The 27800-nt window shown below is 40.1% G+C and overlaps 1 protein-coding gene across 1 annotated transcript; it reads left to right on the forward strand.

Moving 5' to 3' along the window:
* The first annotated feature begins 1118 nt into the window (after positions 1-1118).
* Positions 1119-27120, forward strand: arhgef18b (rho/rac guanine nucleotide exchange factor (GEF) 18b). Its single transcript, XM_057326420.1, has 30 exons — positions 1119-1196; positions 2445-2851; positions 3761-3908; positions 4016-4142; positions 4856-4907; positions 5546-5590; positions 6089-6154; positions 6236-6350; positions 7205-7382; positions 11794-11858; positions 12101-12155; positions 14729-14888; positions 14979-15085; positions 15164-15304; positions 15492-15742; positions 15953-16078; positions 16186-16303; positions 16377-16631; positions 16745-16821; positions 16896-17074; positions 17152-17225; positions 17724-17909; positions 18181-18327; positions 18602-18720; positions 18804-18863; positions 19090-19137; positions 19598-20077; positions 24117-24441; positions 24576-24701; positions 24818-27120. The coding sequence occupies exons 2-30, from the start codon at positions 2685-2687 to the stop codon at positions 24955-24957; spliced, it is 4137 nt and encodes a 1378-aa protein (XP_057182403.1). The 5' UTR covers positions 1119-1196; positions 2445-2684; the 3' UTR covers positions 24958-27120.
* Positions 27121-27800: the final 680 nt, after the last annotated feature.

The raw sequence follows: 27800 nt of genomic DNA on the forward strand, positions 1-27800 counted from the left end.
TGTGTCATTGTTTAATGATGTCATTAATAGTGAATGATAAGTTCTGGCATTGCAGTAGGCTAGATAGAGACAGACGTTTTGGACTCAAGCGCATCTCTGTACTGCTGTCACGATTCTGGTATGTCAATAAACGGAAGAGATATAAAACGTCAACGTTGTTTTGTCCTCGAGTGGCAGCATCTGTGATAAGTTTCACGGAAGGCCACAGAGCAACACACGCTTGCATATTTCTAGCTAAATCTGTGGTAAAACATCTGTGTTTCAGCATCAGAGTGTAAGCCATGCCCTCATGTACGTGTTCCAGCGACCAGTTCCTCCTCTTCTTTATCTCCGGCTTCCATCCCAGAAGACGTCTTCTTCAGCAGAGCTTCTGAGGAACAGGTGAACACAAACAAGATGATGCTGTCATGTTAAATAGCGTTAGGAATAGTTTAAAGTTTTGGCGATGTTGCGAAGTTTGACGTTCTAAATCTTGACTCTTTGACTTTTTTCTTTCTGTGGAACACAAATGGAGATGTTTTGCAAAACATTTGCACGTTGCAGTTCGCGCTGCATGGTCTTTTGGTAACATTTTACAATAAGCATTTATAACATTTTACTTTATGCATTTGCTAACGTAAAATAATATTTAACAGTATTTTTTACAGCATTTTTGGCAGACTATTTACATACCGGAACTCTTACAAAAGTAAAAAAAAGTATACTTCAGGGTTATTTTATTAAGTATACTTAATTTTAAAGGGATAGTTCATCCAAAAATGAAAATTCTGTTCACGTTGTTCCAAACCTGTAACCATTTCTTTGTTCCGCTAAACACAAAGGAAGATATTAGGAAGAATGTCAGTAACATTCCAGTAACCAGTAATATCAGTAACCAAACAGATCTCATCCCCCATTGACTCCCATAGTATTTATTTGACCTAATATGGCAGTCAATGGAGGATGAGATCTGTTTGGTTACTTACATTCTTCCAAATATCTTTCTCCGTGTTCATCAGAACAAAGAAATTTATAGCAGACTTCCATTGCATTATACCATACATTTTCTTTTTGAGAATGTGAAATCCCTGGGCTCGAACCCTTGACCTTGGCACCGCTGGCACCGTGCTCTAATCACTGAGCTACAGGAAAGAGTAATTGATGACAGGATTTTCATTTTTGGGTGGACTGTCCCTTTAAGTAGACTACACAATGTAGTAAGTATACTTGTACTACAAGTATTCCTGTTAGTGTACTTTTAAGCATAGTTTAAGGGTAACCGTATTAAACTTTGAGTACACAAGTAGTTTACAATTTCGTTTTCATCTGTACTGCAACAATGCTTTAATAGTTGTAGCACATGTTTTAGTTAGTAAGAAGATATATTCTCAGTAAACCACTTGTTTACTAGTTTTATACTGTCTTCTTTTTATAATGTCTTCTTTTAAGTGAACTCATACTTTTACTGTGTACTTTTTGCACTTGGTACATGTATACTGCTATGTTCCTATTTATTGAGGTATTAATTTAATACTTATTACACGGCTCGTTGGAATGCTTGATTCTGATTGGCCAATCGCGACATTTGCAGATTCGTTATTCCCAGATAACAACCACTCAAAAATAAGAACACGCAGCAAATCATTTTGACATGTTTTTTTGACAAATTAAATTTGTACTTGGAGTATCTTGATCAAAAGATTAAGAACAAGTATGTAAATATACCAAGTATACTTTTTTCGGTTGCACTTTATTTTACAGTACGTGTAGTGTACTTAGTGTACTTACCTAAGAAAGAACAGGGTAGTATAAGGTAACAACATGGTATAAGTTTATGTTTAGGGGTTGGTTCAGGGTTAGTACCTAGTTATTACCCAGCTATTGTATTTACTGTAATAAGTACACATGTACATGGGAAACAGGACTGTAAAATAAAGTGCTACCCTTCTTTTCTGAGAAGTACATAAAAAGTTGACTGGACGCATACTTTCTCTTTTATTATTTAAAGGGGTCATATGACACGGCTAAAACAAATATGATCGTTTGTTTTAGAAGTAATGCAATGTGTATACACGATTTAAGGTTCAAAAACGCTGTATTTTCCACATACTGTGCATGTTTGTATCTCCTCAGGCAGGTCTGGGTGAGCATTCGCTTTTAGATAGAATGCATCGTTTGTTCCGCCACTTTAATTGTTGCAATTTTACGTGTCTAATGGGCAACTTATAATTCACCAAACACAGAAAAACACGTTTTCGCGCCATATGACCCCTTTAAACAAAGTATACTAATAGCACACTTAAATAAACGTTTTCATACATGTACAGTAGACAATTGCTCTTTCATCACGTGAGACGTCTAAGAACGACACTAGCATGAGTCACACCCAGGATTCACTTTATTAGTCATGAACCTGGGTATTTCTGCACCCTGTGATCATCTCTTTACTGACTTCCTGTTTTCAGAGGAACTTCCTGTCTGAAAGTGACTGCAGCAGTGGGGAAGACCTTCTGGACCTCAGCTCTTCTTTAAGAGATTCTGAGTATTTCAGAGATCTGCAGCTCGGATCGACGGTGTACACTGCCCCGCCGCAAACACAGATTCCCGTTCTGATCACATCTGTCTGTCCACCGGAGAGTGGATTCCACCTGAATTCTGAACCGTTCCAGGTAGATCACTCCGCATCTTCTGCTGGAGGGGAAACCATGGACCGCTTGTTTGCTATAAGAACGTCAGAGTTCCAGGATTTTCCAGGACCAGAGCAAGATGAGGATTCAGAAATGGAGAGCATTCCGATTTTAGTCCGGTCCATGTCCACGTCACGCAGGCACAGCTCTGATATGCCACTGTCTCCGATTGACCTGGGAAGAAGGTTAGACATTTATATTCACATTTCTAACCATTAAAGGGATTTTAGAGAATGTGTGAAGTTCACCGGTGTAACCACAGGTGTAGTTCATCACATTTACTTGTTCTATTGTTTTATAAATTACAATATAACAAAATGTTTTTAAAAGGATAGTTGGCCCAAAAATGAAAATTCTGTAATTTACTCACATAAACATGTATACATTTCTTTGTTCTGTGAACACAAAGAAAGATATTTGGAAGAACGTTAGCAATTTTCAATTCTGGGACATCATCCACTACCATAGTAGGAAAACAATATTGTATTTTTTTGTTCTGTTGAACACACAATGAGATATTTGGAAAAATTTAGGAAAGCAAACCGATTTGGGGCACCTTTGACTACCATTTCATTTTTCCTACTATGGTAGTCGATGTCCCGGAACTGAAAATTGCTAACATTCTTCAAAATATCTTTCTCTGTGTTAATCAGAACAACGTAATTTATACAGGTATGAAATTACACGAGGGTGAGTAAACGATGACAGAATTTTCATTTTGGGGTGAACTATCCGGATTGACCGAACCCATAAGAAAGTTATTGAAATTATTGAAATTATTCATCAATTAGATGAAATGGAGAGCAAATGGTAACTTTTGGTTATGTCTCATCTGTGTCTCAGATGTCTCAGATATTTCATCAGAGATGTCAACCGGGTCTCAAACTGAGCTCAGATTTGTCATGTCTGCAATCAAAAGTCAATATTATTGAATATCTCGATATGAACTCGAACATTTCTCATCAAATGTGCCCAAATCCAGATTATTTTATTTTTACAATCTACATTCATTTCACTGTTTTCGAACAATTACAGTCACATTTGTTTTTATTTCTATATAAATTGAAATATTTGTTGGTGTGTTTTGTGTGTAGGTTCAGTTTAGACACCACTGGTATTGACAGCGATGGGGAACAAGAGATGCGATGTCTCCAAAGTTCCCATTTACCATCTTCCTCCTTCTCTGAGAGTTCAGTCGAGGAGACGCCTGGTGCCATCGAAACTGAAAGCCTTGAAACAGCTGTAACTATCTTTACACAACTCTTAACATCTCAACACAAACACAGCTATACCCTGACTACCGTGTATCAATGGTATTTTCACGCAGTTCTGTTATTTTTTGGTAACAGAAGCCACCCGATTCAGGAAAGACGGTGTATTCCAGATCCGAGATTCTCGCCACCGAAGAAAAGTCTCAGGCTGACAGGGTCTCTCGCATACTGGAAACATCTCAGCAGGCTGCCAGAGAGGCCGGAGGTCAGAGAAACCCTGTGATTGTCCAATTAACTGGATTTTAAACTTCAGGACAGGAGACAGATTCTCAAGTGATCAAATAAATCCACTGCAGCAGTGAGCCGAGAAAAAAACAAGCCTGCTCTCACGGGAAATTATAGCTTTTTTACGTTTGTATGAATTTGTGCTTTGTGACTGAGTAATACAAATCAACCATACAAATAAATAAATAAATCGGTCTACGTTCATTGGAGAAAAGAAATAATGAAGCCACGCCCCTAAATGTACGCATCACTAGTGTGAAAGGAGATCGTATTAAAACGTATGAATGAGATTAAAGAAATACATCCTAATTTGCAACCTCATAAAATAGTAATGAATTTGCATGAGATCGCACTTTAAATATGAAAAAATATATAAAATATGGGCGTCACAATATAACGTAACGTAGCGTAACAACTCTCTTCACCTTGCTAAACACTTTTAGGTATTTTAAGTGTGATTCATTGGCCCAAAAAACAGAAGACACAAAATAAACACAGAAAGCTTTATATATTTTTTATTATTTATTAAAATATTGTGACAGCCCTTATTATGAAAAGTTTTTATTTTTAATAAAAAATAGTACGTTCATTGTAATGTGTAGTATAATGGTTGTCTGGTCAGTCAGTTTTCAAAAATGATATTGTTAGTAGCGGAAGATATCATTCTGATTTTTTGTTCCTTTGGATTTTCAGAGGATCAGGAGACTGAAGAAGGGCTGCAGTCTGTGGATGGACGATGTCACGTGTAAGTCTTCACATTTATGTAACTGCTTATTGTTTAAGGAAAGACATTAAAGTCCCCATGAAATCAAAATTTTCGAAATTCATATTCCGTAGATATGAGCATACAATATTTCTGCCACTCGTTTCCGCCAATATGCACCAACAATTTTTTGGACGTCGCTTTGCACATTAGCTTTTGAATACCACTCTGAGGTAAACTAAACACTATGAGGGAGGAGCCATTTGACTACCACGCCCTAACTTCCTGTTTTAGTTGAAGTTACGTGAACACATTGAACAAACTAAACATTTCAAGACACGTCATCATTTCAGACGATGTAAAAATGTTGATTTTATCTGCATAACGTTCACTACACACCATTCATATTAAAAAACGTATTATGGAAGAAAATTATGTTGAATAGCTTCATTTCAACTTAATGAGTTAAAAGATGCTCAGCTGCATAAAAAACGAATAAAAAAGTGTTAGCACTTCTCTGGTTGAAGGTTGGAAGAGATGGCATGTGGGAGTTGATCCACTGGTGCAGTTTGCCGTGTAAAGTAATTTTTTTGCTGACGGTTTTATTTGGACGGGAGCCCGAACCCATGTACCCTCCCTTCTGCCACGCATACTTAGCCTGAGTGTCTTGTTTGTCTTAGGCTGATGGTACAGAAAGTTCTTCAAGAGCTTAAACAGTATCACGGGTAAGTAAACAGCGTGAGGGAAGCCTGCCGTACCCCATCCCTACTAACAGCGCACCGGCCAACTTGCTTTTGGGGGCCCAAAGTAGAGGGCATTGTTTGTCACCTGGTTGTCTTGAACCTTTTGTGTGTATTTGTGTGTTTATGATATCATTTATTCTCTGTGTTTATCCATCGAGCTGTATTTTTTTAAACTATGAGGCTATTGCTAGTCTAGGATGTTCTTGGTTTATCTCGAAAACTTGCATGAAAGGCAAGGCATGCTTTCACGAGATCATGAAACATTTGCATGATAACTGTGCTGCTTCTAACAGCAGAAGGGCATGTTCGGAATGCTAGCTTACTACGTAGTGCACTTTGAAACATAGTATGCATTGAAGTCTGCAAAAATCTAATCTAGTATGGTGTGGTAGCACGCCATTCCGAACATTTCCAGGTCGTAGACATGAATGTTGGCAAAGCTATAATATATAATTCTGACCTCTCCTGGATTTTCCGCAGAACTTCAAGCACAGATAGGAAAGAATTTTCTGGAAATGTTACGTGGTATGAATTTCTCTCCAACGAGTAAGTATTGTTTTAGTGATATTTTCGTTACTATAATCTTGCGTTCAAACAAATCTTTTGAATACTTTGGTTTGTGACTAGTAAAAACGATGATGAAGAAGAGGAACGACCAGAACGTTCAGAAAAAGGGACCAAAGTCAAGCGCACCCTCAGCTCTTTGAAGAACCGAATGACTGGATCCTTCAACAAAGATAAAGTAAACAGACGCACTTTGACCGTTTATGCTCGAACCGAAATTCTACCTCTATTTTTGTTGAACGATGCTGTGATGTTTTGGCCATTGTAACTTCCCCCTTCTGTTGGACACTTTGACTTTCACAGAATAAAAAAGTGAATCTAGCTCATGCAATCTAATAAGAACTTTAGACCTGGAACTTTTAACTTTTTAATTTGGTATTTGTAATGATTTTGGTTATACTGGATAAGCAACATAATATTTTTTCTAATAATTTAAACTAGAGCTGTCACAATACTAGATTTTGAACTCACAGTTATCGTGGACAAAAACGTCATTGGCGATATTATCACGGTATCTGTTTGAATGTTTTTCTTACGAACAAATTATGCTATCAGTCAATTTTGTGTTTTCTCCTTTTTTGGTCGACGAATTGCACTTAAAATTTGAGTGTAGCTCTTACAGCAAAACTTTAAACAGGGGCTCAATTATCTACGATATTATCATGTGTGTTGAATTCACGCAATACCGTTAATTGTGGTTTTTATATCACGGTTATTGTCGATGACGATATTTTGTGACATCACTAATTTAGAGTAAAAACTGTTCATAGTTCACCCGAAAATACTTTTTATTTAAAATATTATTCAATATTTGCTAATTGTTCCGCAATCTGAGTTACATTGTTTCATTCATTTCTTTCTTTAAATTTTGAGGTCACATATAACCCAAACTTGTTGTCATGTCGTACGCGGATGTTCGTGACATTTTCACACAACTGATCTAAATAAAGTTTTCTAGAAACATGTAACACAACAATGTGTGAATCACACTACTGTAGCTATAAACACATTCTCTCGTGCTTCTCGTTTCAGGGTAAGACCCGTGAGAGAGAGCAGCACAAAAGCACAGAGAAAGAGTTCAAAGAGCACAAGAAGGTGCGGCGTGTCAGCGTCAGTGGGCACCAGCTAGTGCCCGGCTCCTTTTCCAGCTGGGCGAGGTGTTCACTGTGCAGCAAGAGTCTGCAGCGAAAGCATGGCCTGCAGTGTTTGAGTGAGTAACGCATCACCCCGAACACTCACCGCTCACGCCATCCTGCTCAGATATCACAAATAACACAATTTGATGCAATATTGACGTGTTATGATGACTGCATGTGTGTGGAAAGTCTAGCAAAACATCAGCGCATTAACAGAAGATGCGAGTTGGCTTTGGTGTCATAGTGTAGCATTGCATGAGCAATGGCTGTTTTGCAAGCAGCTTTGTGTGCTTCACAGAACTGTGGGTGGACTGGGATGAGTTAGTTCAATTTCATCAGGTTTCTTAATGACTGAGGGAACTTAAAAAAAGGATGTTTGTCTGGTCCATAGTTCATCCAAAAATAAACGAACCTGTCAACGTTTATTCACTCTCACGACACTTTAAAACCTGTGTTTGACTCTTTCTTCTGTGTAACACAAAAGAAGATATTTAGAGAAATGTCTCTGTGGTTTTGTGTTCGTACAATGGAAGTCAATGGGAGTCAACGCTGTTTGGTTATCAACGTTCTTCAAAATCTCTTTTGTGTTCTGCAGAAGAAAGAGACTCGTGCATGTACGGCATGACATGAAGATGAGTGAATGATAAAATGATTTTTATATTTGTGTTACATTTGTGAAACTTGTTCATCGTTTCCTTATATGTAATTTATGCAGGGCATCAGTTTCTGAAAAAAAGTACTCTCTTGAGACTGTGGGGAAATATTTTCATTTTAAGACACCCATTAGGTACAAAGTTAAAATGCTGTCACTTATTTAACTTACACGGTAACATGTTTTAGGGGAATGTATGGGTGACTCGAAATGCGGCAGCCAATCAAAAGACAGTCTAAACAGGAAGTAAGGGTTGTTTGTGTGTCAGTGGATTCTACTAAAAGGAGGTCCCAGACAGTTTCTCAAAACTGTTTATTATTCAAAGTGACAAAAACATAGTCACCCAGTTCGAGCTGTACATGTAAGGCCATTTGGTGGTGACTGGAAATATTATGCATGACTGTTTGCACACCACTGCTTATTAAACAAGTCATCCTGATGTATTTCACAGGCGTGAGGGGTGAGAACGTCTCTGTCCGATATCCAATTTATCATAACCATTCAACAGTAGTGATGTTTTACTGAGAACAACAAATAAACAGTAATGTAAAAATGAAGTATTATTTTTTAAAAAGTATCATAAAAAGTATAAAAATCTGACCATAAATATGATACTTAAAAAATAAAATATGTAAATCCCTTCCCAGCATGAAACTGAAGTGCTGTCTCTTTAAATCTGTAAAGCAGCCTGTGGAATGCGCCGCATCTCCCACAATCCCCTGCGGTCAGCGGGGTCGCTGCAAATCTAAACACAGCGCTCGCAACTGGCGTCGGATTTTAGGTTGCTAAGTGATGCCTATAGTTTTTTTCCCGGGAAGGCAGGCGTCACGGTAACCCTGAACGATCTTTAAAGCGATGCCCCGAAACGTAACGCGTCCGGCGGCGGCGTCATAAGCGCGTTTCCCGCGGAACGGTGAGTTTGTGTAACAGGTGTTTCTCCGGCGCGAGCTAGCGCAGCTAATAACACAAACACAAAACCGCTAACGATACAGCGCGATTTAACTCATTACACACTGCCTTTCTATACGTCATACCGGTGGATTTTGAGCCTCGTGTGTTTTTTTTCTCTCGTTTATATGACGAATGCGTTAAAATAGTGGAAAGTTAGTGAGTTTAGAGAGTGTCTGCGTACGAGGTCAGGTGTCCATTGTGTTTAGTTTGGATTGGCTAGTCAAGCAGGTCCGTCGTATGTTATGCGCAGCTTTGGGTTTAAATGACATTTTGGGGATTTGAATAAAACGTCAGAGACTTGAAAGGATTTAAGGTGGCTTGTCGGAGTGTGGGGTTTTCATTGTGTTTAATGGTACGTTACGTTTATTTGGCTTATTGCCGTGAACATGCGATCAAGTGCAGTTCAGTTACTTTGAAAGTCTGTCAGCAGTCGTTTTATTTAACGTAGATGTTTCAACACTGATTACGTATTGGCTGCATTTAATTGGTCTTACAGCATATTTTGTCGTGTATTAGAATTAGTTTATTATAAGGCTTTACAGTTTTCTTTTAAACGTGCAGATAACGTCTTTTATAAAGAAAATCAAAGCTGTATTTGTCCGTGCAACAGTTGCTGCCAGGACAGTTGCTAGTTAGTGCGTTCCTATGTGGTTGCTATGGTGTTTTAAATGGATGTTAGGGGGTTTCTAGGGTGTTCTACATTGTTGCTAGTATTGCCTATTGAGGAAGGTCCCACACCCTGGTTTCTATTATATTCTGATTTCTATATATTTATATTTTTGTTTAAATTATAGATATAAGCTTAGATTTAATCATGTTAAATCAGAGATGGTCATCAGGTGGCATTTTGAGATCGTTTTCTTGTGTTTGACAAAATGTTTAAGGTGCTTTTATAGTGTATTATCAATTTGTGTCATTTGTAAGCTGTTATTTTCTGTTACATGTTTGTTTTGTGGAGGAATAATGATGTACGTTGCTTTAAAATACACTCTTCTTGTTCCTATATAGCTTATCAAGGCTGATTCTGAGTGCATGTTTTTTTTCTTCATGTAGGTCTGACTCTGAATAGTCACATGCTTTTAATTGCATCTGGCAGTAGCTGTTCACTTCAGTGAATCTGTGACCGCCCACCCCCAGCTAAACTTAAAGAGATAGTTAACCCCAAAATGAAAAGTATTCATCATTTACTCACCCGTTGGTCATTCAAACCTGTCTGACTTTCTTCTGCAGAACACAAAAGAAGATATTTTGAAGAACGTTGAACCCCCATTGATGAACACAAAACCATTAAGACATTTCTTAAAATATCTTCTTTTGTGTTTCACAGTCCTATACAGGTTTTAATGACACAAGGACGAATAAATACTGAGATCATTTACATTTTTGGATGGACTATCCCTTTAACAGGTCCCTTTAACAGTCTTGTCACATGATGATTGTTGGTGTCAGTGCTGCATGCAGTTTGTTGTCGCATCTAAATAGGGATGTAACAATATTATCGATATCGTGTTATTGCAATAGCAAAATTGTCTCAATATTACCGTGGTCACATGACTGTATGAAACGATAGGTCTTCCGGGCCTAACATAGAGAATGTTAGAAAAAATAATAGATGTTACTTTTGGCAAGGTCCATTTGGTGCAATTATTTTATTTTATAAAGGGATTGTGAGGTTATTTGACCCGTCTCATACCTCTAAGCAACAGCTATGATTAGAGGATAAAGAAAAGAGGATGCTTATGGCACGTTTCCAAGTCATCATTTGAAATATTGCATTAAATATCGTACCTTGGACTTTATACAGAGGTTTTTATTTTTTAGTGAGATTTTGATATTGTTACATCCCTAGCATCTATTATTTTGTCTTTGTCAGAGTGTGAAATAACTTCACAACATGCTTAACACACGGTTCGCCCACCTTCACATTCCGACGAGCGGACCATGTGACTGAAAAACAGGATTACGACCGGCGTTTGTGACCGTGCTAGTTCCTCTTCCGTTTGTAAGCCTGTAATGGTCCAAGAAATAGTTGTTTGATCTTGACACTGAGCTGAATTTTGGTTGAACGCAGTTCGTTGGACATCTTCACAAAGGAAAAGGTGTTTCAGTTCCACTCGAAAATAAAGAAGCTTGATAAATCATACAATATTGTGGTGAATTCTGTCTCTTGCAATTTAAGACTTTTTAGACGAACATTATAAATGCAACATAATGGGTCTTTAATGTGCTCTGGAAGCGTATTTTCAGTTATGTCATTTATGTCTGGAAAAACCTCGGAGATCGCGTGATGGAGTGTTCATCGATCAGAACTTTGTGTTTGGGGTCTGTTTGGGTTTGACTAAATGAATGGAATCTGTCACTTTGTGGGGTGAAAAGTGGAAATTTGCCCACAGGGCTGCTGTCGAGCTCTTTTGAATCAATTCACACTACTTTGAGAGGTTTTACCCTTAATATACCCGCAGATGTAGTTTCATGTCAGCTTCACATCCGCTTCTGATTAAATTGACAGTTCATCCCAAAATGAAAATTCTTTCATCAATCCAAAGCTGCATGACTTTCATTCTTCTGCAGAACACAAAAAAGATATTTTCGAGAATGTTCATAATCAAACAACATTGACTTCCATTGTATGGACACAAAACCACTGAGACATTTCTCAAAATATCTTCTTTTGTGTTTCAAAGAAAAAAAGAGTCCTGTTGAGTGTTGTGTGTCAATATAAATGTTCCATTACGACAGCAGCCCTCCTCGTGCCCCCACCGCCAAGACTCAATTCGCAGTCTTGTTTTACGAATCGCCTGAATGCAGATAAACTGGTTCTGATAATGACAACGTTAACCTGTTTCTTTCTGTGCCGCGCTGGTGTCCCGTTTGATCTCCAGACTGTGCCGTGAACGTCCATAAGAGCTGCAGGACCCTGTTACCGGAGTGTAGCAGTAAAGGCAAGGTAAGATTCATTTCGATAAATCGCGTTGAGTTATTCAATGTTGGAAATGAGACCATTGTTGGTCCGGTAGATTATGTTTGTTAGACACCCTGAAATGTTTGACTGATAAAGTTGAAACACTTCGCTCTTGAGGTTGTCTTATCTTCGGTCACAGGAGTGGCAGGGTGTGTGGGTGCGTGGTTTGTTAATGATAAACCAGAACTGTACCGGGTTAGTAAAGATTTGTTGTTTTGTGTGCGCAGACTAAAGATTCAGTACAGAAGATATCGACCTCTGCCACTCAGTCAAGTAATCAAGGTAAGCAGATATAACTATTACGTAAATACAGCCACGGAAAACATTAGGAGAGCATTCCAAATGTTCGTTTATTCAGCGTTTCCAGATGCATTGTGTCCATTCTAGTCCCGGGTTTGTTGAATTTCAACCAAGTCAAACCTCAGGAGTGACATAAAGTCATGACAACATGACAAGACGCATGAAACTGTGATAAAAATCCAGGTTATCACATAAAAAGTATTTTTTGAACTTTTCCTAAATAAGTGTAGAAATATTACTGTTGTATTGCTTAAAAGTGACACTCGTTTTCTTTGCCGTATTTAAGGTCTGAAAAAATACAGAGCATCCTTTCTTCTATTTTCACCTATTTTCACCAGAAATGCAATATTTTTATTTGAAATTTGTGAGAAATATTGTTAGTAGTTCACAGAATGAAACGATTTTTTATTTCGTTTTATTTCATTAATACCATTGCCAGTTAATATTGATAATAATTTACTCCCGACACGGCTGAAAAACACCAGGTCAGTGATGTGAAAAATGCCGTGGTTTTCATGATTTCAGCTGCAGGAAGACAATGACGCGGGTCTTGTTTTTCTCTCGTCTCCTGCATGTGATCGGCCTGTTTTATAGACGCTCGGCCGGCAGATGCTGATTGGAGTCCCTTGATAGCAAATTAAGGTCATCTGGCTGTTGTTCTTTGGGATTCATTGTTCGCAGTCCCACAGAGAAGCACTTAAGATGTTAATCGCGGTTCCCTAATTAATTTTCCAGCAAATCTGATGGAGAATGATGAAGGTTTGCCTGCTGCTCGGAAGAAATCAGCACCGCTTAATTGTGATAACTTGTGAAATATTGTGATATGATAATACTTTAGGTTTGTCAAATCATTTTTAAGTATATGCATATGTTTAAAAACTCAAAAATTATAGTCATATCTTCCATCTCTCGTTCAAGATACCATACAAATAACATTCAATCATTGTCTTATAAGCAAGTGAGAGCTCTTGAGTTGAGTAACTCTTCATATTAGTTGGTGGTGGTTTCATTGTGGAAAAGGACCGGACGACCCCTCCGTACACTGCGAATGAGCATTTGGTCACATCGGTGCGGTGTGGCAATTACTCTGGGCTCTGGGCGTCTCGTTAAACACCTCCCACTGTGACCATGAGCGAGGTGGTAATTGCTTTAAGAAGCGCGGATGAGACTTGATGCTTCAGTCCCCGGAGGAAAATATCTGGAAATGTCCTGCTTAATCCCGACGCTTCTGGAAGATCATACGTTTGTGTATTATTTAGGATATTTGATCAGTTTATGTCGTACTTTATTTAACTCAGTAGTTCAGGACCGTAATGGTTTCTTTTTATGACGTTTAAAAAACATATTTTTAATCGAATTGGACAATTTCATATGTTTGTTTTAAGCTTTAGCTTTGGTGTGGTTGTTTATTAAATATTTGTTTAATCCAAGGTTAATTTAGTTTACTAACATTTCTGTTCATTGAAATCAAATAAAAAAAAAACTATGAAAATTGGAAATGTTGCCTCAAATAAGCGGAAAGAAGTTTAAAGCACTAAAATTATAATAATAAACAAAACCTAAAATACAACTAAAATAAAAATAAATTAATCTTATGTAGCAACATATAAAAAATTATGAACAAATAAATCATAAAATGACAAAAGCATATACCAAAATTGCTAAAACTTTAACTAAAATGAACATAAACAAAAAAATCTAAAAATAAATGCTAATTTAAAATATTAATAAAACTGAGTAAAACTAAAATCAAAACCATAATGCCCCTGGTTTGCTCTGCTTGAGCTTGTTAATGGAATTTATATATATGAAAATAAATGATAAAAAATATTACAGTAAAAAATTAAAACTTCTTTATTTAAAACAACAAATTGAGATATTTATCAACATTCATTATATAATAAATATAATATAATAAAATAAAATATCTCTTTATTTTGAAGTCATTAGTAAATAATTATACATTTATTTATCAGTGTTTATAAAATGTAATATCGCTATATTTGGTAAAAAAAATGTGTGTAAAAGCAGATATTGTGAGATTGCATTGATGAAGGTGTGTCAGCCACTAGGGAAATGAGGATGGCTATTAACGGCTGATTCGTTCTGGAGATAATTGATCTCTCTAATCTGACTGTCTCCCGCTCCATCAAAACATCCTCAAGCGCAACAGGAGGTTGCTGAGGAGAGAGAGAGAAAGAGAGTGTTGAGCAGTCAAAGGGGGCGTGTGAGATTTCTAGAACCTTGGGGGCGTGTGAGATTTCACGCCGCTTTATAAAGCCCACCTTGCCGTGTTGCAGACATTCGTTGACCCCGCGGTTTCTACGTTGCCATCCTTCACTTTTGACATCCTTTGCACATGGCATTGGCTCTACCCAGAATCCGCGGCTCACATCGGAAGAGCACTCGTCCCCCGGCCTCCTGGGGTCTGTCCAGCCGGCTCGGGGTGCGATCCCTCCTCCACCGAGACCCCCTCACCAACCGCGTCCTCGAGAGTCTGCCTCGCTCGGTTTTGAGGCACTGTTACCGCTCTAACTCCTCTCGTTTCCCCACAGCTCTGAGGGAGACCAGCTCCACCCTGACGCTCGCCGCCGATGGCTCGTCCCGAAAGGCTCGCTGCGCTTCAGGAATGACCGTTTCGCCTAAAGGACACAGCGCCCAACCAGCCGCCTCCAGCAATCATACAGCCAACCAGAACAGCAGCAGCAGCAGCGGGTGAGTCGGGTTTAGCTTCTGTCTTAACCCTTAAAGATACACGTGGGGAAGGTTCTCTCATAATCATAGCGACTCTTGCTGCTCCGGCAGCTCTGTCGCAGGAGATATGGACGAGGTGGATGCATTCAGGATGAAGCGCCCCGCTGACGACACCGTGTCTCTCGTCTCCTCAACACCCGAGTCGCTCATCGTGGAAGGTGAGTGGTCGAAACACGTTGCTAACTGGATATTTTTAATGCATTTGGCCACGCTTATTGTTTCTTTTTGGCGTTCAGATGCATATTACACCACTTTGCGGGGCGAGCTGGACTCCATCGCGCAGGACTTTGAAGTAGAGTCCTGGAGTCTGGCCGTGGATAACAACTTCTTGAAGAAGCATTCGAAGGAAATGACCAAGAGACAGGACGTTATATACGGTTGGTGTTACATCACAACTACACACCTTCTTTTTATAGTACAATGACTGCTGAACATGATGTACTGGATGTTTTTTGTTTATCTTATAATAATAATAAAATCAAATAATACTACTAATAAAATCATTTGGATCATGTGACGTCAGTTAGTGAGTCACCGATAACAGTAATAATGAAATGTTCACAGAGCTCATTCAGACGGAGATGCATCACATGAGGACGCTGAAGATCATGCAGCGCGTGTACGCCCGAGAGCTGCGCGAGGCCTTACAGATGGACGACAAGAGGTTGGACTGTCTGTTTCCGCAGCTGGACAGCCTGCTAGAGCTGCACAGTCACTTCCTGTCCCGCCTCAGGGAGCGGCGCGCTGAGTCCCTGCAGACGGGCAGCGAACGCGATTACGCCATCAACCAACTCTCAGACATCCTTATATCCCAGGTACATGCTAAACACTTCCTGTTTCACACTTCCTGGTTATAATTTCCTGTTTCTGCTTCTACACTTCTTGCATAAATAGTACAGAGTAGTGTTCTGTAGTAAATATTATATATTTGCAAAGCATATTTTGATCATTAAAATGGAAATAAATGTGCGATTGAAATGTTTAGTGAAATTTCTTTCATAATTCTTTATTTGTCCTGTTTGCAGTTTTCCGGAGAGCTTGGAGAACGAATGAAAGACTGTTACGGCGATTTCTGCAGTCGCCACACTGAAGCAGTCAACTATTACAAAGAACAACTTCAGAGCAACAAGAAGTTTCAGAACCTCATGAGGGTAGGTTAAGCTCCGCCCCTAATCTTATACATCCGAGTGCTTTTTTGGGGGGATGTGCTCTGTTGCCCTCTGCACTCTTTTATATATTTCTTTATTTTGCATTTCAGAAAATAAGCAATCTGTCAATCGTGCGGCGGTTGGGCGTTCCAGAGTGCATCCTGCTGGTGACGCAGCGAATCACCAAGTATCCTGTTTTAGTGGAGCGAATCCTGCACAATACAGAAGGTTATTATCCCTCACACTTTCTTTAGTTAATGTAATGAAACATGAAATGCAAATCAACGTTGTGTCTTTGCAGCTGGCACAGAGGAACATGAAGGTCTGGCAGAAGCTCTCTGTCTGATCAAGGACGTCATCGTGCAGGTGGACTCTCAGGTCAACCTCTACGAAAAGGAAGCTCGGCTCCGAGAGATCTCCTCCAAGATGGAACCCAAGCCTCTGGGAAAGATCAAGGACGGATGTTTTTTCCGCAAGGAGGATCTGTGCCAGGGCCGTCGCAGGCTGCTGAATGAAGGCACGGTCTACTGGAAAGCCGCGTCCGGTCGACTCAAAGGTAATGCTTTAGTATGAATGCATTTTATTTTGTAAAATATGAAACTTTTATTTTGTAACGTGTGAAGTTTTGTGTTTTATAACAGTTAAGAATGTTTTAATTTCCACCTTTAGATATTCTCGCTCTACTGCTGACTGACGTTCTCGTCTTATTGCAAGAGAAGGATCAGAGATACATGTTCTCTACCGTGGTGAGTGTGATTTCAACGTCAATTCACAGAAAATCGAAATGAATCGAAAACAAACGTTTCTTTTCTCCTGGCAGGACAACAAGCCGTCCGTCATTTCCCTGCAGAAGCTGATCGTGCGGGAGGTCGCTCACGAGGAGCGGGCCATGTTCCTCATCTGCGCCTCCTCTAACCGACCCGAGATGTACGAGATCCACACGGCCTCGAAAGAAGAGCGCAACACATGGATCACGCACATCCGACAGGCCGTGGAAAGGTGTGTGATCTATAAAAACACGCTTGCTGTGTCCTTCACTTTTCAGTCGTTCTTAAATTTTTATTTCGGTTCTTCAGCTGTCCACATACAGAGGAGAGGCTGTTCAGTGAGGAAGTGGAGGCCAGGGTCGCTCGATTCCGAGAGTTTCATGGTAAAATTAGCAGTTTGTGTATTCATTATTTAGTCATTGTATGTTATACCGATCTGGTCAATATACATTATGAAATATTAAATACTTTAAATATTAAATAATATTTCTCTGATTAATTGTGTAATGCGATATAAAATCAACCAACATTGCAAATATTATAATGATTTTTAATGTAATATTGAGATATTTTAATGTATATTTAGTGACAAAATATGCACTGATTATTTTTTTTTCTTAAATTTATACTTTATTTACATTATATGTGTGTGTATGTGTATATGTATACTTTTTTTACAATAGCCACTATATTTCGGTTTGGGATGGTTCTCTGATTGTTGAGCATTTTGGAGACTTATCATTAATGTCTTAAATGTCCAGAACAAGATAGCCTTGGTCACTAGAGGGCGAACTTGTGTTTTTAACTACACACATGCAACACAAGAAGTGTCTTTTTTGCTTCTATATTTTATACAAGAATAAACTTTTATTTTCTTATAGAACGGCTGATGTTGAAGGACGCTGAGATCGCTCATAGCCTCACAGATAAACTGCAGTTATTCTCAGATCTGGTCGAATCTGTGGCCGGTGTGGAAGACGGCAGTCATCGCTCACGTTTGCTCCTGCGGGGCGAAGCCTCGGAAGTCCAGCAGGGGGAGCAGCTCCTCAAAGGAGCCATCACCGAAGGTGACATGTCAGGGCATCTCGCCTGTTGAATTCGTTTTACTTGTTAAAATAATGTTGTATGAGCAGACCTGCACAGAAAACTTGCAAATCATTGTGTGTTAGGTTATTAAATATGTTGTCTAACCATCCAGACATTTTATCAAAGAAATCCCTTTTGCTGCAGTCATTGAAACAAATTGAAATCATGTTTACATTAGATTCTTATTGATTTCTTGTATTTGGGATCACTTGAGAGCGTTTATAAAACTCTTGGAACTATGTTTCTCTGCAGTGGAGAACCTTCAGAACCTCCTGGCATCCGGTGTGAAGGAAACATCTCCTCAGACTGAAGGAAACCAGAGTCCAGGGTTGAGCATGCTTCCTCGCAGGGCCGACACCTTCGGTGGCTACGACAGCGCTCCTAAAATTCTGCCTAAAAGTGAGCGTCATGTTAAACTTTAATAAATATGAGACTAGATATTACTTGTGTATGCTACATTTAAGACATAAACCAATTATTTTGGTTAGCAAATTACCCACAATCCCTTGCGCCAGGCAAAATATTATTTAAAATATTACTTTTTATTGAGGACAAGATGACACTGTACCATGTGCCAATACTGTCGATCTGCCTATATACTTTTTCAAAAGTGCAACCGTTCCCGTCTGGGATTCAGTCCGTGTGTAAGATGTGTATATTTGTGTTCACACAGACGGTAGTATAAAGAAGAAGGTCTCCGGAGCGGCAAGCAGGTCCAGGGATCGCAGTGAACGGGCCAGCTCAGACCCGCAGATCAAAGAGGTCTATACCTGTCAAATCCAGGAAGAGCTGGTGAGTTGAATTAACATATTTGTCCTCCATCGTGATTGTAAAGACTGTATTTGGATGAAACGCAAAATGTCTGTCTCTCACAGGATGAGACCTCATCACCCGGCTGCCACAAAAAATCAACCTTCAGATTTCCACAAGCAGAGGTATGAGGTCACATTAGACCAGACGATTTCCCGTGAGAAACGAAACGCCACATTGTTTTATATATGCCACCCAATGCATTTTTTAAATAGTAACCTTTGCGTCCGCCGCACCTAACCGGTGGGAAATGCAGCGCTGCTTAACCTGGCAGGAATGCTGGTATTGTATCGACGGTGAGAACGGTGCCTATGAATATCTAATGCTGTCATTGTCTTCCTGTTCATCCAGTTCTACGAGCGAGTCCTCCTGCTGTCTCAGCGGCTCTACAGTTTACAGGTAACACACACACACACACACACACACACACACACTGACCGACTGTTGTGTCAATAAGAAAGCTTCTAAGGAAATGCAGCCCCTGAGATAAGATCAGAGAAGGAAATGTTTAGTTTGAGGAATTTCACACCTTAAGGCGTCTCATGCTGTGGTCTCTGTGTGTGGGATGTTAGAGGGTGATGTGTATCGGATCAGATGTTTAAGACGACTATAATAACATATTTCCACAATAGCTTCCCTCATCTCCAGTTTGTTAGTCTTTGATTGTTGTTTTAGTTTTGTTTCACTTGTTTGCTTTTGTCTTATGTACATTTAATTTACATTCTCAGCAGACACTTTATTATCAAAGCGAACAGAAGGACAGGCAGCTGAGAACACATGACACTCTTCAAGCCTTAGTTACCAAGCATGTCTCAACAGCTATTCAAATATTAAATCCCCTCTCTGTCCCTCCACTCAGGCCATTGTCGCTCAGCAGGACAGTCACATCGAGCTGCAGCGGGCCTCTCTCCTCACCGCCGAACGGGAGCGTTCTGGCGGCCGGAGCCGCGGCACAGATGTGCTCCTCGAGCAGGAGAAACAAAGGAACCTGGAGAAGCACCGCGAGGAGATGGCCAATTTTCAGCGTCTGCAGAGCCAGCACAGACAGGAGCAGGCCCGCTGGGAGCGGGAGCGCGAGAGGCAGAGACGGCAGACCGAGGCGGCAGAACGGAAGCTGAAGGAGAAAGAGGAAGAATGCAGACGGCTGGAAGCCCGGCTAGCCGAGGAGAGACAGGAGCTGGAACGACAGAAGCAGACATACCAGCAGGACCTGGAGCGGCTGCGGGAGTCAACAAGAGCGGTGGAGAAAGAGAGAGAGAGACTTGAACAGCAGAGGAAGCTGAGAAAGCACAACACGGTGCCGAACACTGCCGCGTTATACGCACAGGAGGCTGGCCAGGTGAGGGGTGTTCGACTTTGACTTACGATGTCACGATATGAAGAAACACTTCCTGTCTGCCAACACACAGTTGCATAATGGACGTTGCGTTGCTAATACCATCCTCATGGTAAACACCACCTCATCTAGTGTGGGTTGCACTTTAGGGTGATATTTTTAACCCTGGCCAGAGGATAACCCCCTTACACCTTAAGCTTCTGAACTAAAACACCTTAGCAACCCCCTAGCAATGCCCTAGCGTTGTGACAGGTGCCTTTTTCGCATTAGCAAGCGCTATGTTTTATTTTAAATATACACTTTTTACATATTTGTGTGTTTATCCATACCAAGAATTTCACATTAGAACCTTGGCAACAGCCAATTAGAACAGCTTAGCAACCCCATAACAACACCCTATCGTTGTCAGTCATATAAAAAACTTTTGTGTATATGTTTATTGATGCCAAAATTTAAACTCAAACATCTTGGCAACAAGCTAATAGCCACTCAGAATGCCTTAGCAACCGCATAGCAACGCCCTTCAGGCGTTTTTTGTACAAGCGAGCTCTACATGTTTACTTTAAATATAGTGTATTTACAAGGTTTTTAAACATGAAATATATATTTAAACTGGAAATGTGCCCTTCGCTCGCGCAAAAAATGTTTGTAACAATTCTAGGCCGTTGCTATGGGGTTGCTAAGGTGTTCTGAGTTGCTTTTAGCAAGGTTTTTAAACAAAATCGTTAAAATAAAAATTTTAAACCAAAAGCACCTTAGCATAGCAACACCCTAGCACTGTGACGGGTGCTTTTTGCACCAGCGAGCCTGTTTTTAGTTAAAACATTGTTTTGTTTAGAAAAATCTTTTTGTAAACGTTTATCCGTGCTGAAATTCGGAGGTGTTCTGTATAGATCTTGAACGCCGTTTTTCTGTTATTCTGAAGTCATGCATTTAGGACAACAGGAACTGGCACATTGAAATAGGATGATGTCACCTGTTCCCATTCAAAGTCACATTATCATTATTATTATTTATTTCAAGCGCAGGTGTGCCAGGTAAGAGAGCGTCTGCTTTTCCCACGCTCTCCTTTCTGCACCGCTCTGCCGGCACAATCGAGCAAACAATGTGCCACTGTGAGGCAACACAGAAGCCGCTCGACTTCATGCTCAAGTCTTGATGATTTACCTGCCACCCTGCCCTACCTGTTCTGTGATAATAAACCTGCTAGATTAGCCAAGCAGATCTGTGAGAAAAGAGCCGCTCGGACGGGCGCTGTTTTAACATTCCTAACCAGCTCGCTCGCTGAAGAGCAAGTCTCTGTGCAAACAGAGTTCAACAAAGACACATATTGTGTGATTTCCTGATCTGGTGTGCAGTTGCTCAGCTAAACTGAAACAGTGTCGCTGTGTGAGATGAGGCTGATAGTGTTAAACAAACAGATCCCCTTACTTCAGTTCCTAGAAAGACCTTGTTTCCTTAAAGCTGCAATCTATAACCTGGCTTTATTATGTTCTTGATGATTTTTTATTTTTAACTTAATCAAAAAAGTGTTTAAAACTCCCTACTCAATACACAATGCACAACAGTAAGTTTATAATAGTAATAATTTTATTGTTTGATTCCCCTTTGATTCCTTATCAGTTTTACGTCATTTGACAATAATTACGCTAAGTAACCTGCAATTTTATGTTTTAAACAGAGATGGCGATAAAGTTACGAATTACAACTTAAAATGGTAGACCATTCATTTGAAAATGGGTTGAGATGGCTGGATGTCAAGTTTATCTCAAGGCATTTTAGCATCAGGATGCTTTTGTATTATACAATGACACTAATAGATTTCTTGCAGCAAGTTACCGCAACTTCACGTTTCATTGTATGCATATGAGGTCATGCAGGCCCGTCCAGTCATGCCTGGCCTTTCCTGTGATCTGCGCTTATCGCGCTTTTCTGCAGCTAACAGTAACCGTCTGCCCTTGTTGCCAGGGGTACAGATCTTGGGATAAAACACCGTACGCCATTTCAAAGTTTGCAGTTGTGCTTTTTTAGCGATAAAGACATTGAGAATTTGCATAACTTTTTCGGTCTGTTGATGAAGTTTTTGTTCTGTCTGAAGCTTTTGTCTGCAGTGGTCACTTCGTACAAAACGAATGTTTTGTTTTGTTTCTTCTGTCTATACGTTAGCATAATTGCTAATGGCACTTCAGTTATCCAGTGAAGTTTTTTACAATGTTATAATGATTTTGCGGTTTACTAATTGAGCAGAACGTCTATTGTCTGGAGCATCAACGTTCCGCTCTGTTTTATTACGCTGGATTGTTTTATTACCATGTCGGTCGTCATCTGTCAAGTGAGATATATTGCTTTTTCTTTTTGACCTGGCCAATTCTTTTCTTACTCATTTCCGTTCTCGTGTTTTGAGTTTTTAGAGCGGAGTTGAACTCCGATAACATTAAACATAGTTCCTTTCCTCTGCCAGCTTGCTTTATATTTCCCATGCACTCTGTTTGTAAAGTCCAACTGTAGGCCTTTAGATTTATTTTGTTATTGTTAGATTTATGGTCAGTCATAAACACAGATGCTTGTGTTTCCATGGAGTCTGTTTTTGTGCCGGGAGGTTTGCTTAGTTTTACTGCTCAGCTGTCTGAGGTTAAAAAACCCAAGCGACCCGTCAGCAACAGGTATTTAGCACCGTGATTTACTAGCAACGTTCCTAGAATCGAGCGGCACAGCGCAAGAGCTCCAAATGAATATTTGCTCCAAGTATCCAGCGCCGTTTTCAAATGGGAAAACCGCAACGTATAATTACCTGCCAGCAAGCTTTCATTAATACTGGCGCTGGAATGCGGCCAGTCCTAATTGTTTATGTGATGTCAATCAAGCTTTTGTAGGGAAAACCTCGCACACCCCTCATATTTTCAGCTCTGGAAACCTTATATTTACTGAAGGCACCTCAGGAGAGGAGACAATGAAGCATCTGTCCCGAAGAAAAGTGCTTGTGTTTGACAAAGGCCACACTGTAAACTTCTTCAGGTGATATTGCCTGGGCAGGTTGGAGACGTTCAGGCTTTTCCAACCTCTTCTAGAATCTAGATCATAAAAATGATTTAAATCCAACAAGGGTCAAAATCCGACAAATACAGGCTTGCACATCACTTCTAATAATCTCATGGGTTCAACATACGCCTACATTTTTGAGTTGTGCCATACATCCCTTCTTTTCGTAGAAAACTTGAAATTGGAGGGTGGAATTGTGAGTTGTCCGGGTGGGAACGTGATGAAACGACTCGGGCGGCACCAGTTTCAGGCCAATCTTCTCCACACCTTTAAGTAGATGTGTTGGACAGTACGGTTGCTCCATCTTCACCTCCACGTCCGAGGGTGTTGGAAGCATCACGATTAATCACTTGAACACAGTTTCAGTTCTTTAAGTTCAGTACATCCCCAAAACCGCGCTACTCATTCACCCCTCGAGCAAGGCATGGTAACTTCAAGTCGCTCCGGGTGGACTATCCCTCCAAATACCGTACAACGTGTTACCTGGGATGAAAGGGTTGGCAGGTAGCCAGCTGACTAACTGTCAGTCGCTGATGTCCGTTATTAATCTTTACCTCATGTCCTTTCATGTGGGGCACCCTCGAATTTTGTTACATTCTTTGCCTGTGTTGACAAAGTGTGTCCACGAGTAGATCAAAGAATGCCTTCGCTCAGCCCAAGAAGCAGCATGTGTTTCGAATTTGCATTCTTCCTGTGGATCTCGGCGATTCTCGAACAGACTGGATTCCCCATGTGACACATTAGCTCGGCATTTCCTCCTTTTTGAACTCAAACGTAGCGAAGAGCTCTTCACAAGCTGACTTTAAAGATCATGTCTATGCGATAATGCTTTGCGTTTGTTTTTAGATACCAAGTCCAGAGCAAATGGCATACGTATGCGATTAATCGATTAACAAACGATTAATCGTAGCAAGATATTAGAAATGTATTAAAATAATTTAATAGAATTCAGAATATTGTATCATTTTCATTGTTATTTACACATTTGCTTTTGTTTTTACAGCTTCCTCTCTCCTCAAGCTTTAACGGCGAGCTCCTGCTCGGTGGACCAGGGGACCAGTCGCTTCCTCAAAAGGCGCTCCTGCGGGCCTCTCTCTCAGTATCCCCTGCCGACTACCCAGAGCGTCCCGAGGTCCACTCGCGCCGAGAGAGCTCCTGCAACACCCTGTCGACGAAAACGGAGGTTCCCATCCACCTCGTCAGCACCACCAACCAACTGCACAAGCAGGGCGGAGTCCAGCAGCAGATCCCCACCAAACTCGCCGCCCTCAGCAAGGGCAAAGAGAAGAGCGGGAAGGGAAAGAGTTCACACCGCACCGAGAGCTTGGGTCAGTTTAGCGCACACAACCTTTTATGAACAGCCACATTAGAAGGAACAACAACAATGATGTGGTCTCTGTGTGCTTTGAGTTGTCTGGCGGAGAATGTGTTGATTTTAAAAACTGTTTTGCTTGTTTCACAGCCTCTGTTGACATGAAGCAAACACTGCCCATCAGGCTGTCAGCACGAGATTCAGAGGGGAACCTAAAAGCACGCCGCCCCGTCAGCCCCCACCAGCAGCCCCTTCAACCCCAACCGTCACACTCAGGTAATCAAACAGCCCCTCCCGACATTCCCCGCCGAGCCTCAACCGCTCTTGACCCACTGTGTAAACAGTCATTAGGCCCAACTGACAGAGCTGTTGTTTGTTTGCTCGCTCTGCAGATTCCCCCAGCCCCCCGGATGGCTACGTGGACGCCCAAGCCAGCCTCGCCATTCTCAAAACCCAAAACCAGAACGTCCAGCACACCCTCCAGTACGCTGTGAGTGACGAGGCCGCCAAGGAAGACGTTATCTTTTTCTGAGCGCCCTGCACAGCATGCTGGGAAATTCCAATGAAAGGACTTGGACCTTATGAAGAAACAGTCTTCATTTTTTACGTAGAGACGTTTTTGCTCAGTCTTAACTGCTAACAATTTTGTAAGTTTGTAAATACAACGAAGGAAAATACGTTTTAGATTGTACAAAAAATGCTCACTGGATGTCACAGAAAAACCAAAAGATTCTGTGAATATAAAGACAGGGAAGGTGTGGAACAATTCTGTAGCATACGTTCCTGACGGACGAAACGAAGAATATGGGACGTTTTGGGTCGCTTATTGTTATGGTTAGCAGTTTTGCACAGCGTCAGTGTTCCACTTAATGTTAAATCATGGAATTTGGATGACAATATTGTGGTTTGCGCCGTTGTGGTCACTCTGGAACGTGTTATTTCATGATGAAGCACTGATGTGTTGATTTTGGCTTTTGTAAAGGGCCTTGAATTTGGGTCAAGGTCTGTACGTGTTCAGACCAAACACTGTCTACAAAATGGAAGAACAAAAAATCAACAGCATGATTGTGAGAATTCAAGATTTTATTAGTCCGTTTTCATTCAGCAGTTATTTTATGTTTTTAGATAATGAAGGAAACGATTTTAGCTAACAATCATTTTAACGATGAATATGTAAATCTCACAAACACTGTCAAGAAACGTTCAGGCCATTTTTACCTACATTATCAAGAAAAGGAAGAAACTGTAATTTCTTAATTTTCTATTTTATTTTGGTATAAAATGACCTGAATATTTCCTTGTTAGATTCACTCAACCTGTTCTTTTTAAAAAGAGTGCCAACAAGAACATCTTATTCATTAGGTCATGTAACTGGCACATGAGCTACTAAACAGGATTGGCAGTTTATTTTCAGTTACTAATCAAAATTATTCGCCAAAAATGTTCAGTAGCTTAGAAACCATTTCTATATCACAATGAAGATGAAGATTCTTTACACAATGTTAATTTGAGCTCTTGTTCTGCTAAGCAGTTTCTCTATTTTGCTTTTCCTACATCACCACCACTGACATTCAATACATTCGTTTCTAGATCATTGCCCTGAAGTTGAGTGGTGTTCCTCTTCCGCTGACTACAGAAACAATGTCATTGTGCAATGTTACTATTACTTTGGATTCCTGTCTTTCCACCAAAGACTAGTACCTAAAATTCTCCATTTCTTTGTTAAATTTTAATAATGGCTGTAAGTATGAAGTCGCCAATCTGAAGTTTGTTTATAGACGACAGTGTTATTTGTATGTATATGTTGTACATAGAATTTCGTAGATGAGATGTAGATATTGTGCAAGGATGTCACGTGACCACTGGAATTAGAGCGGGTTATAAAACGCTGTCCGGGTATAATTTCGTTTTATTCCTTTGTAGGCACTTTTTTCTTTATGAAAACGTCTTCTGTCTTTCAGTCTGTGTTTTTTGTTTGTTTATAAACGACATGATGCATCGCTTTCGAGTTACATTTTAACTGGTTAGCTTGATGTTAGAAAAGAAAGTTTTGACGTTCATCTTTGTGAAAAAGTCAGCTCGATTTTGTTCCAGGTTGACGCTTGAAGGGGCAAGTGAAGGGACGTGTTTTTTTTATACTGTAGCAGATCAGTTTTGACCAGCAAAGTGTAAATAAATGTCATGTGATTTTGATCACATATTAGTAAATTCTCTCAAGTCAGCGACTAAACATTCACTTTTGTAGCTGCAGAGCACTTTACCTCAAATTTCCGTTTTTTTGTAACTTAACAAATGTGCGCTAAATGTTCCTGTCTCTTTAAATTGTCATTTGAACCATTATGTTGGGCTTGATGTCTGATTTTGTACAGTACGAGTAATTTTCTTTAATGTAGAGGCATTGTGTTTGGTCAACTATTGTTGTCAAAGTATATCAAATGTCCAAAAAAAGAAATCTTTGCGATTACACTAGCCACTTTTGGACACAAGTAAATGTTAAGGGGACCTCAAGTGTTAAATCTGGGTTTTGCTTAGTGTTTTGTCTTCATGAAGTTCTTAGCACGCCGATTTGATTTTTTTACCACAACATTGTATTCGCTCCAGAGAGGAAAATAGAAATATTTGTGAACACTTAAATGCGCTGCCTTTAGAGATGTTTTAGTAATAAAATATCTTAAAAATGTGTATGATTTGTGCGTTATTTGCATTCGAAGCTATGTGTATACATACAGGGCTGGTCTCGGACATTAAATTGGCCCTGGCATTTTTGACCAGCTTCGGCACTTCACCATTTCTGTCGACGGTGGGGTGATTGGATGCGAGTGGTAGGTTGTGCTACTGTCATTGCCTTTCCTGCATACATGTCCGATTGGCAATTGCATTCGCGTTCCGTGCATACGTGCCGGATTCACGCTTCTAATCCGTCCATCTCAACGGCCCATGCGTCCTTTTCGGCCCAAAAAGTACATCGGCCCACCGGGAAAATGCCCGGTATGCCCGATTACCAATCCAGCCCTGTATACATATAGAGACAGCAACAAAATAAACGTTATGTGGCCTTAACTAAAACTTAACTTCCGGTAGACCTCCGTAAAATTTAATACAATGAATATACAATCAAATATTCATATTATTTAATATTATTACCAATGAAATATAGAATCAATTCTTATATTATAACCCAACACAGACCGGAAGTTAAATTCGGGTCAGGCGCATGCGTCCGATGAAACCGTCTATAAGCAGTGTGTTCTTGTTGAATAACGGCACATCACCTACCAGAGAATGTTTTCTCAAAGTTCTCTCGGAGTTATCGGAACATTTTCTTGGAGTAACGTTAAAACGGCATTCTTTTAGTCATTATTTGTAATAGCTTAA

Source organism: Triplophysa rosa, linkage group LG25, assembly GCF_024868665.1.
Source record: "Triplophysa rosa linkage group LG25, Trosa_1v2, whole genome shotgun sequence".
Taxonomy (NCBI): domain Eukaryota; kingdom Metazoa; phylum Chordata; class Actinopteri; order Cypriniformes; family Nemacheilidae; genus Triplophysa; species Triplophysa rosa.

Excerpts from the sequence above, each read along its gene's own strand:
- arhgef18b (XM_057326420.1), top strand. The coding sequence starts at position 2,685 with ATGGACCGCTTGTTTGCTATAAGAACGTCAGAGTTCCAGGATTTTCCA. Across the intron at positions 15,743-15,952 it reads CAGACATCCTTATATCCCAG|TTTTCCGGAGAGCTTGGAGA; the intron begins GTACATGCTAAA and ends TCCTGTTTGCAG. Across the intron at positions 16,822-16,895 it reads GATACATGTTCTCTACCGTG|GACAACAAGCCGTCCGTCAT; the intron begins GTGAGTGTGATT and ends TTCTCCTGGCAG.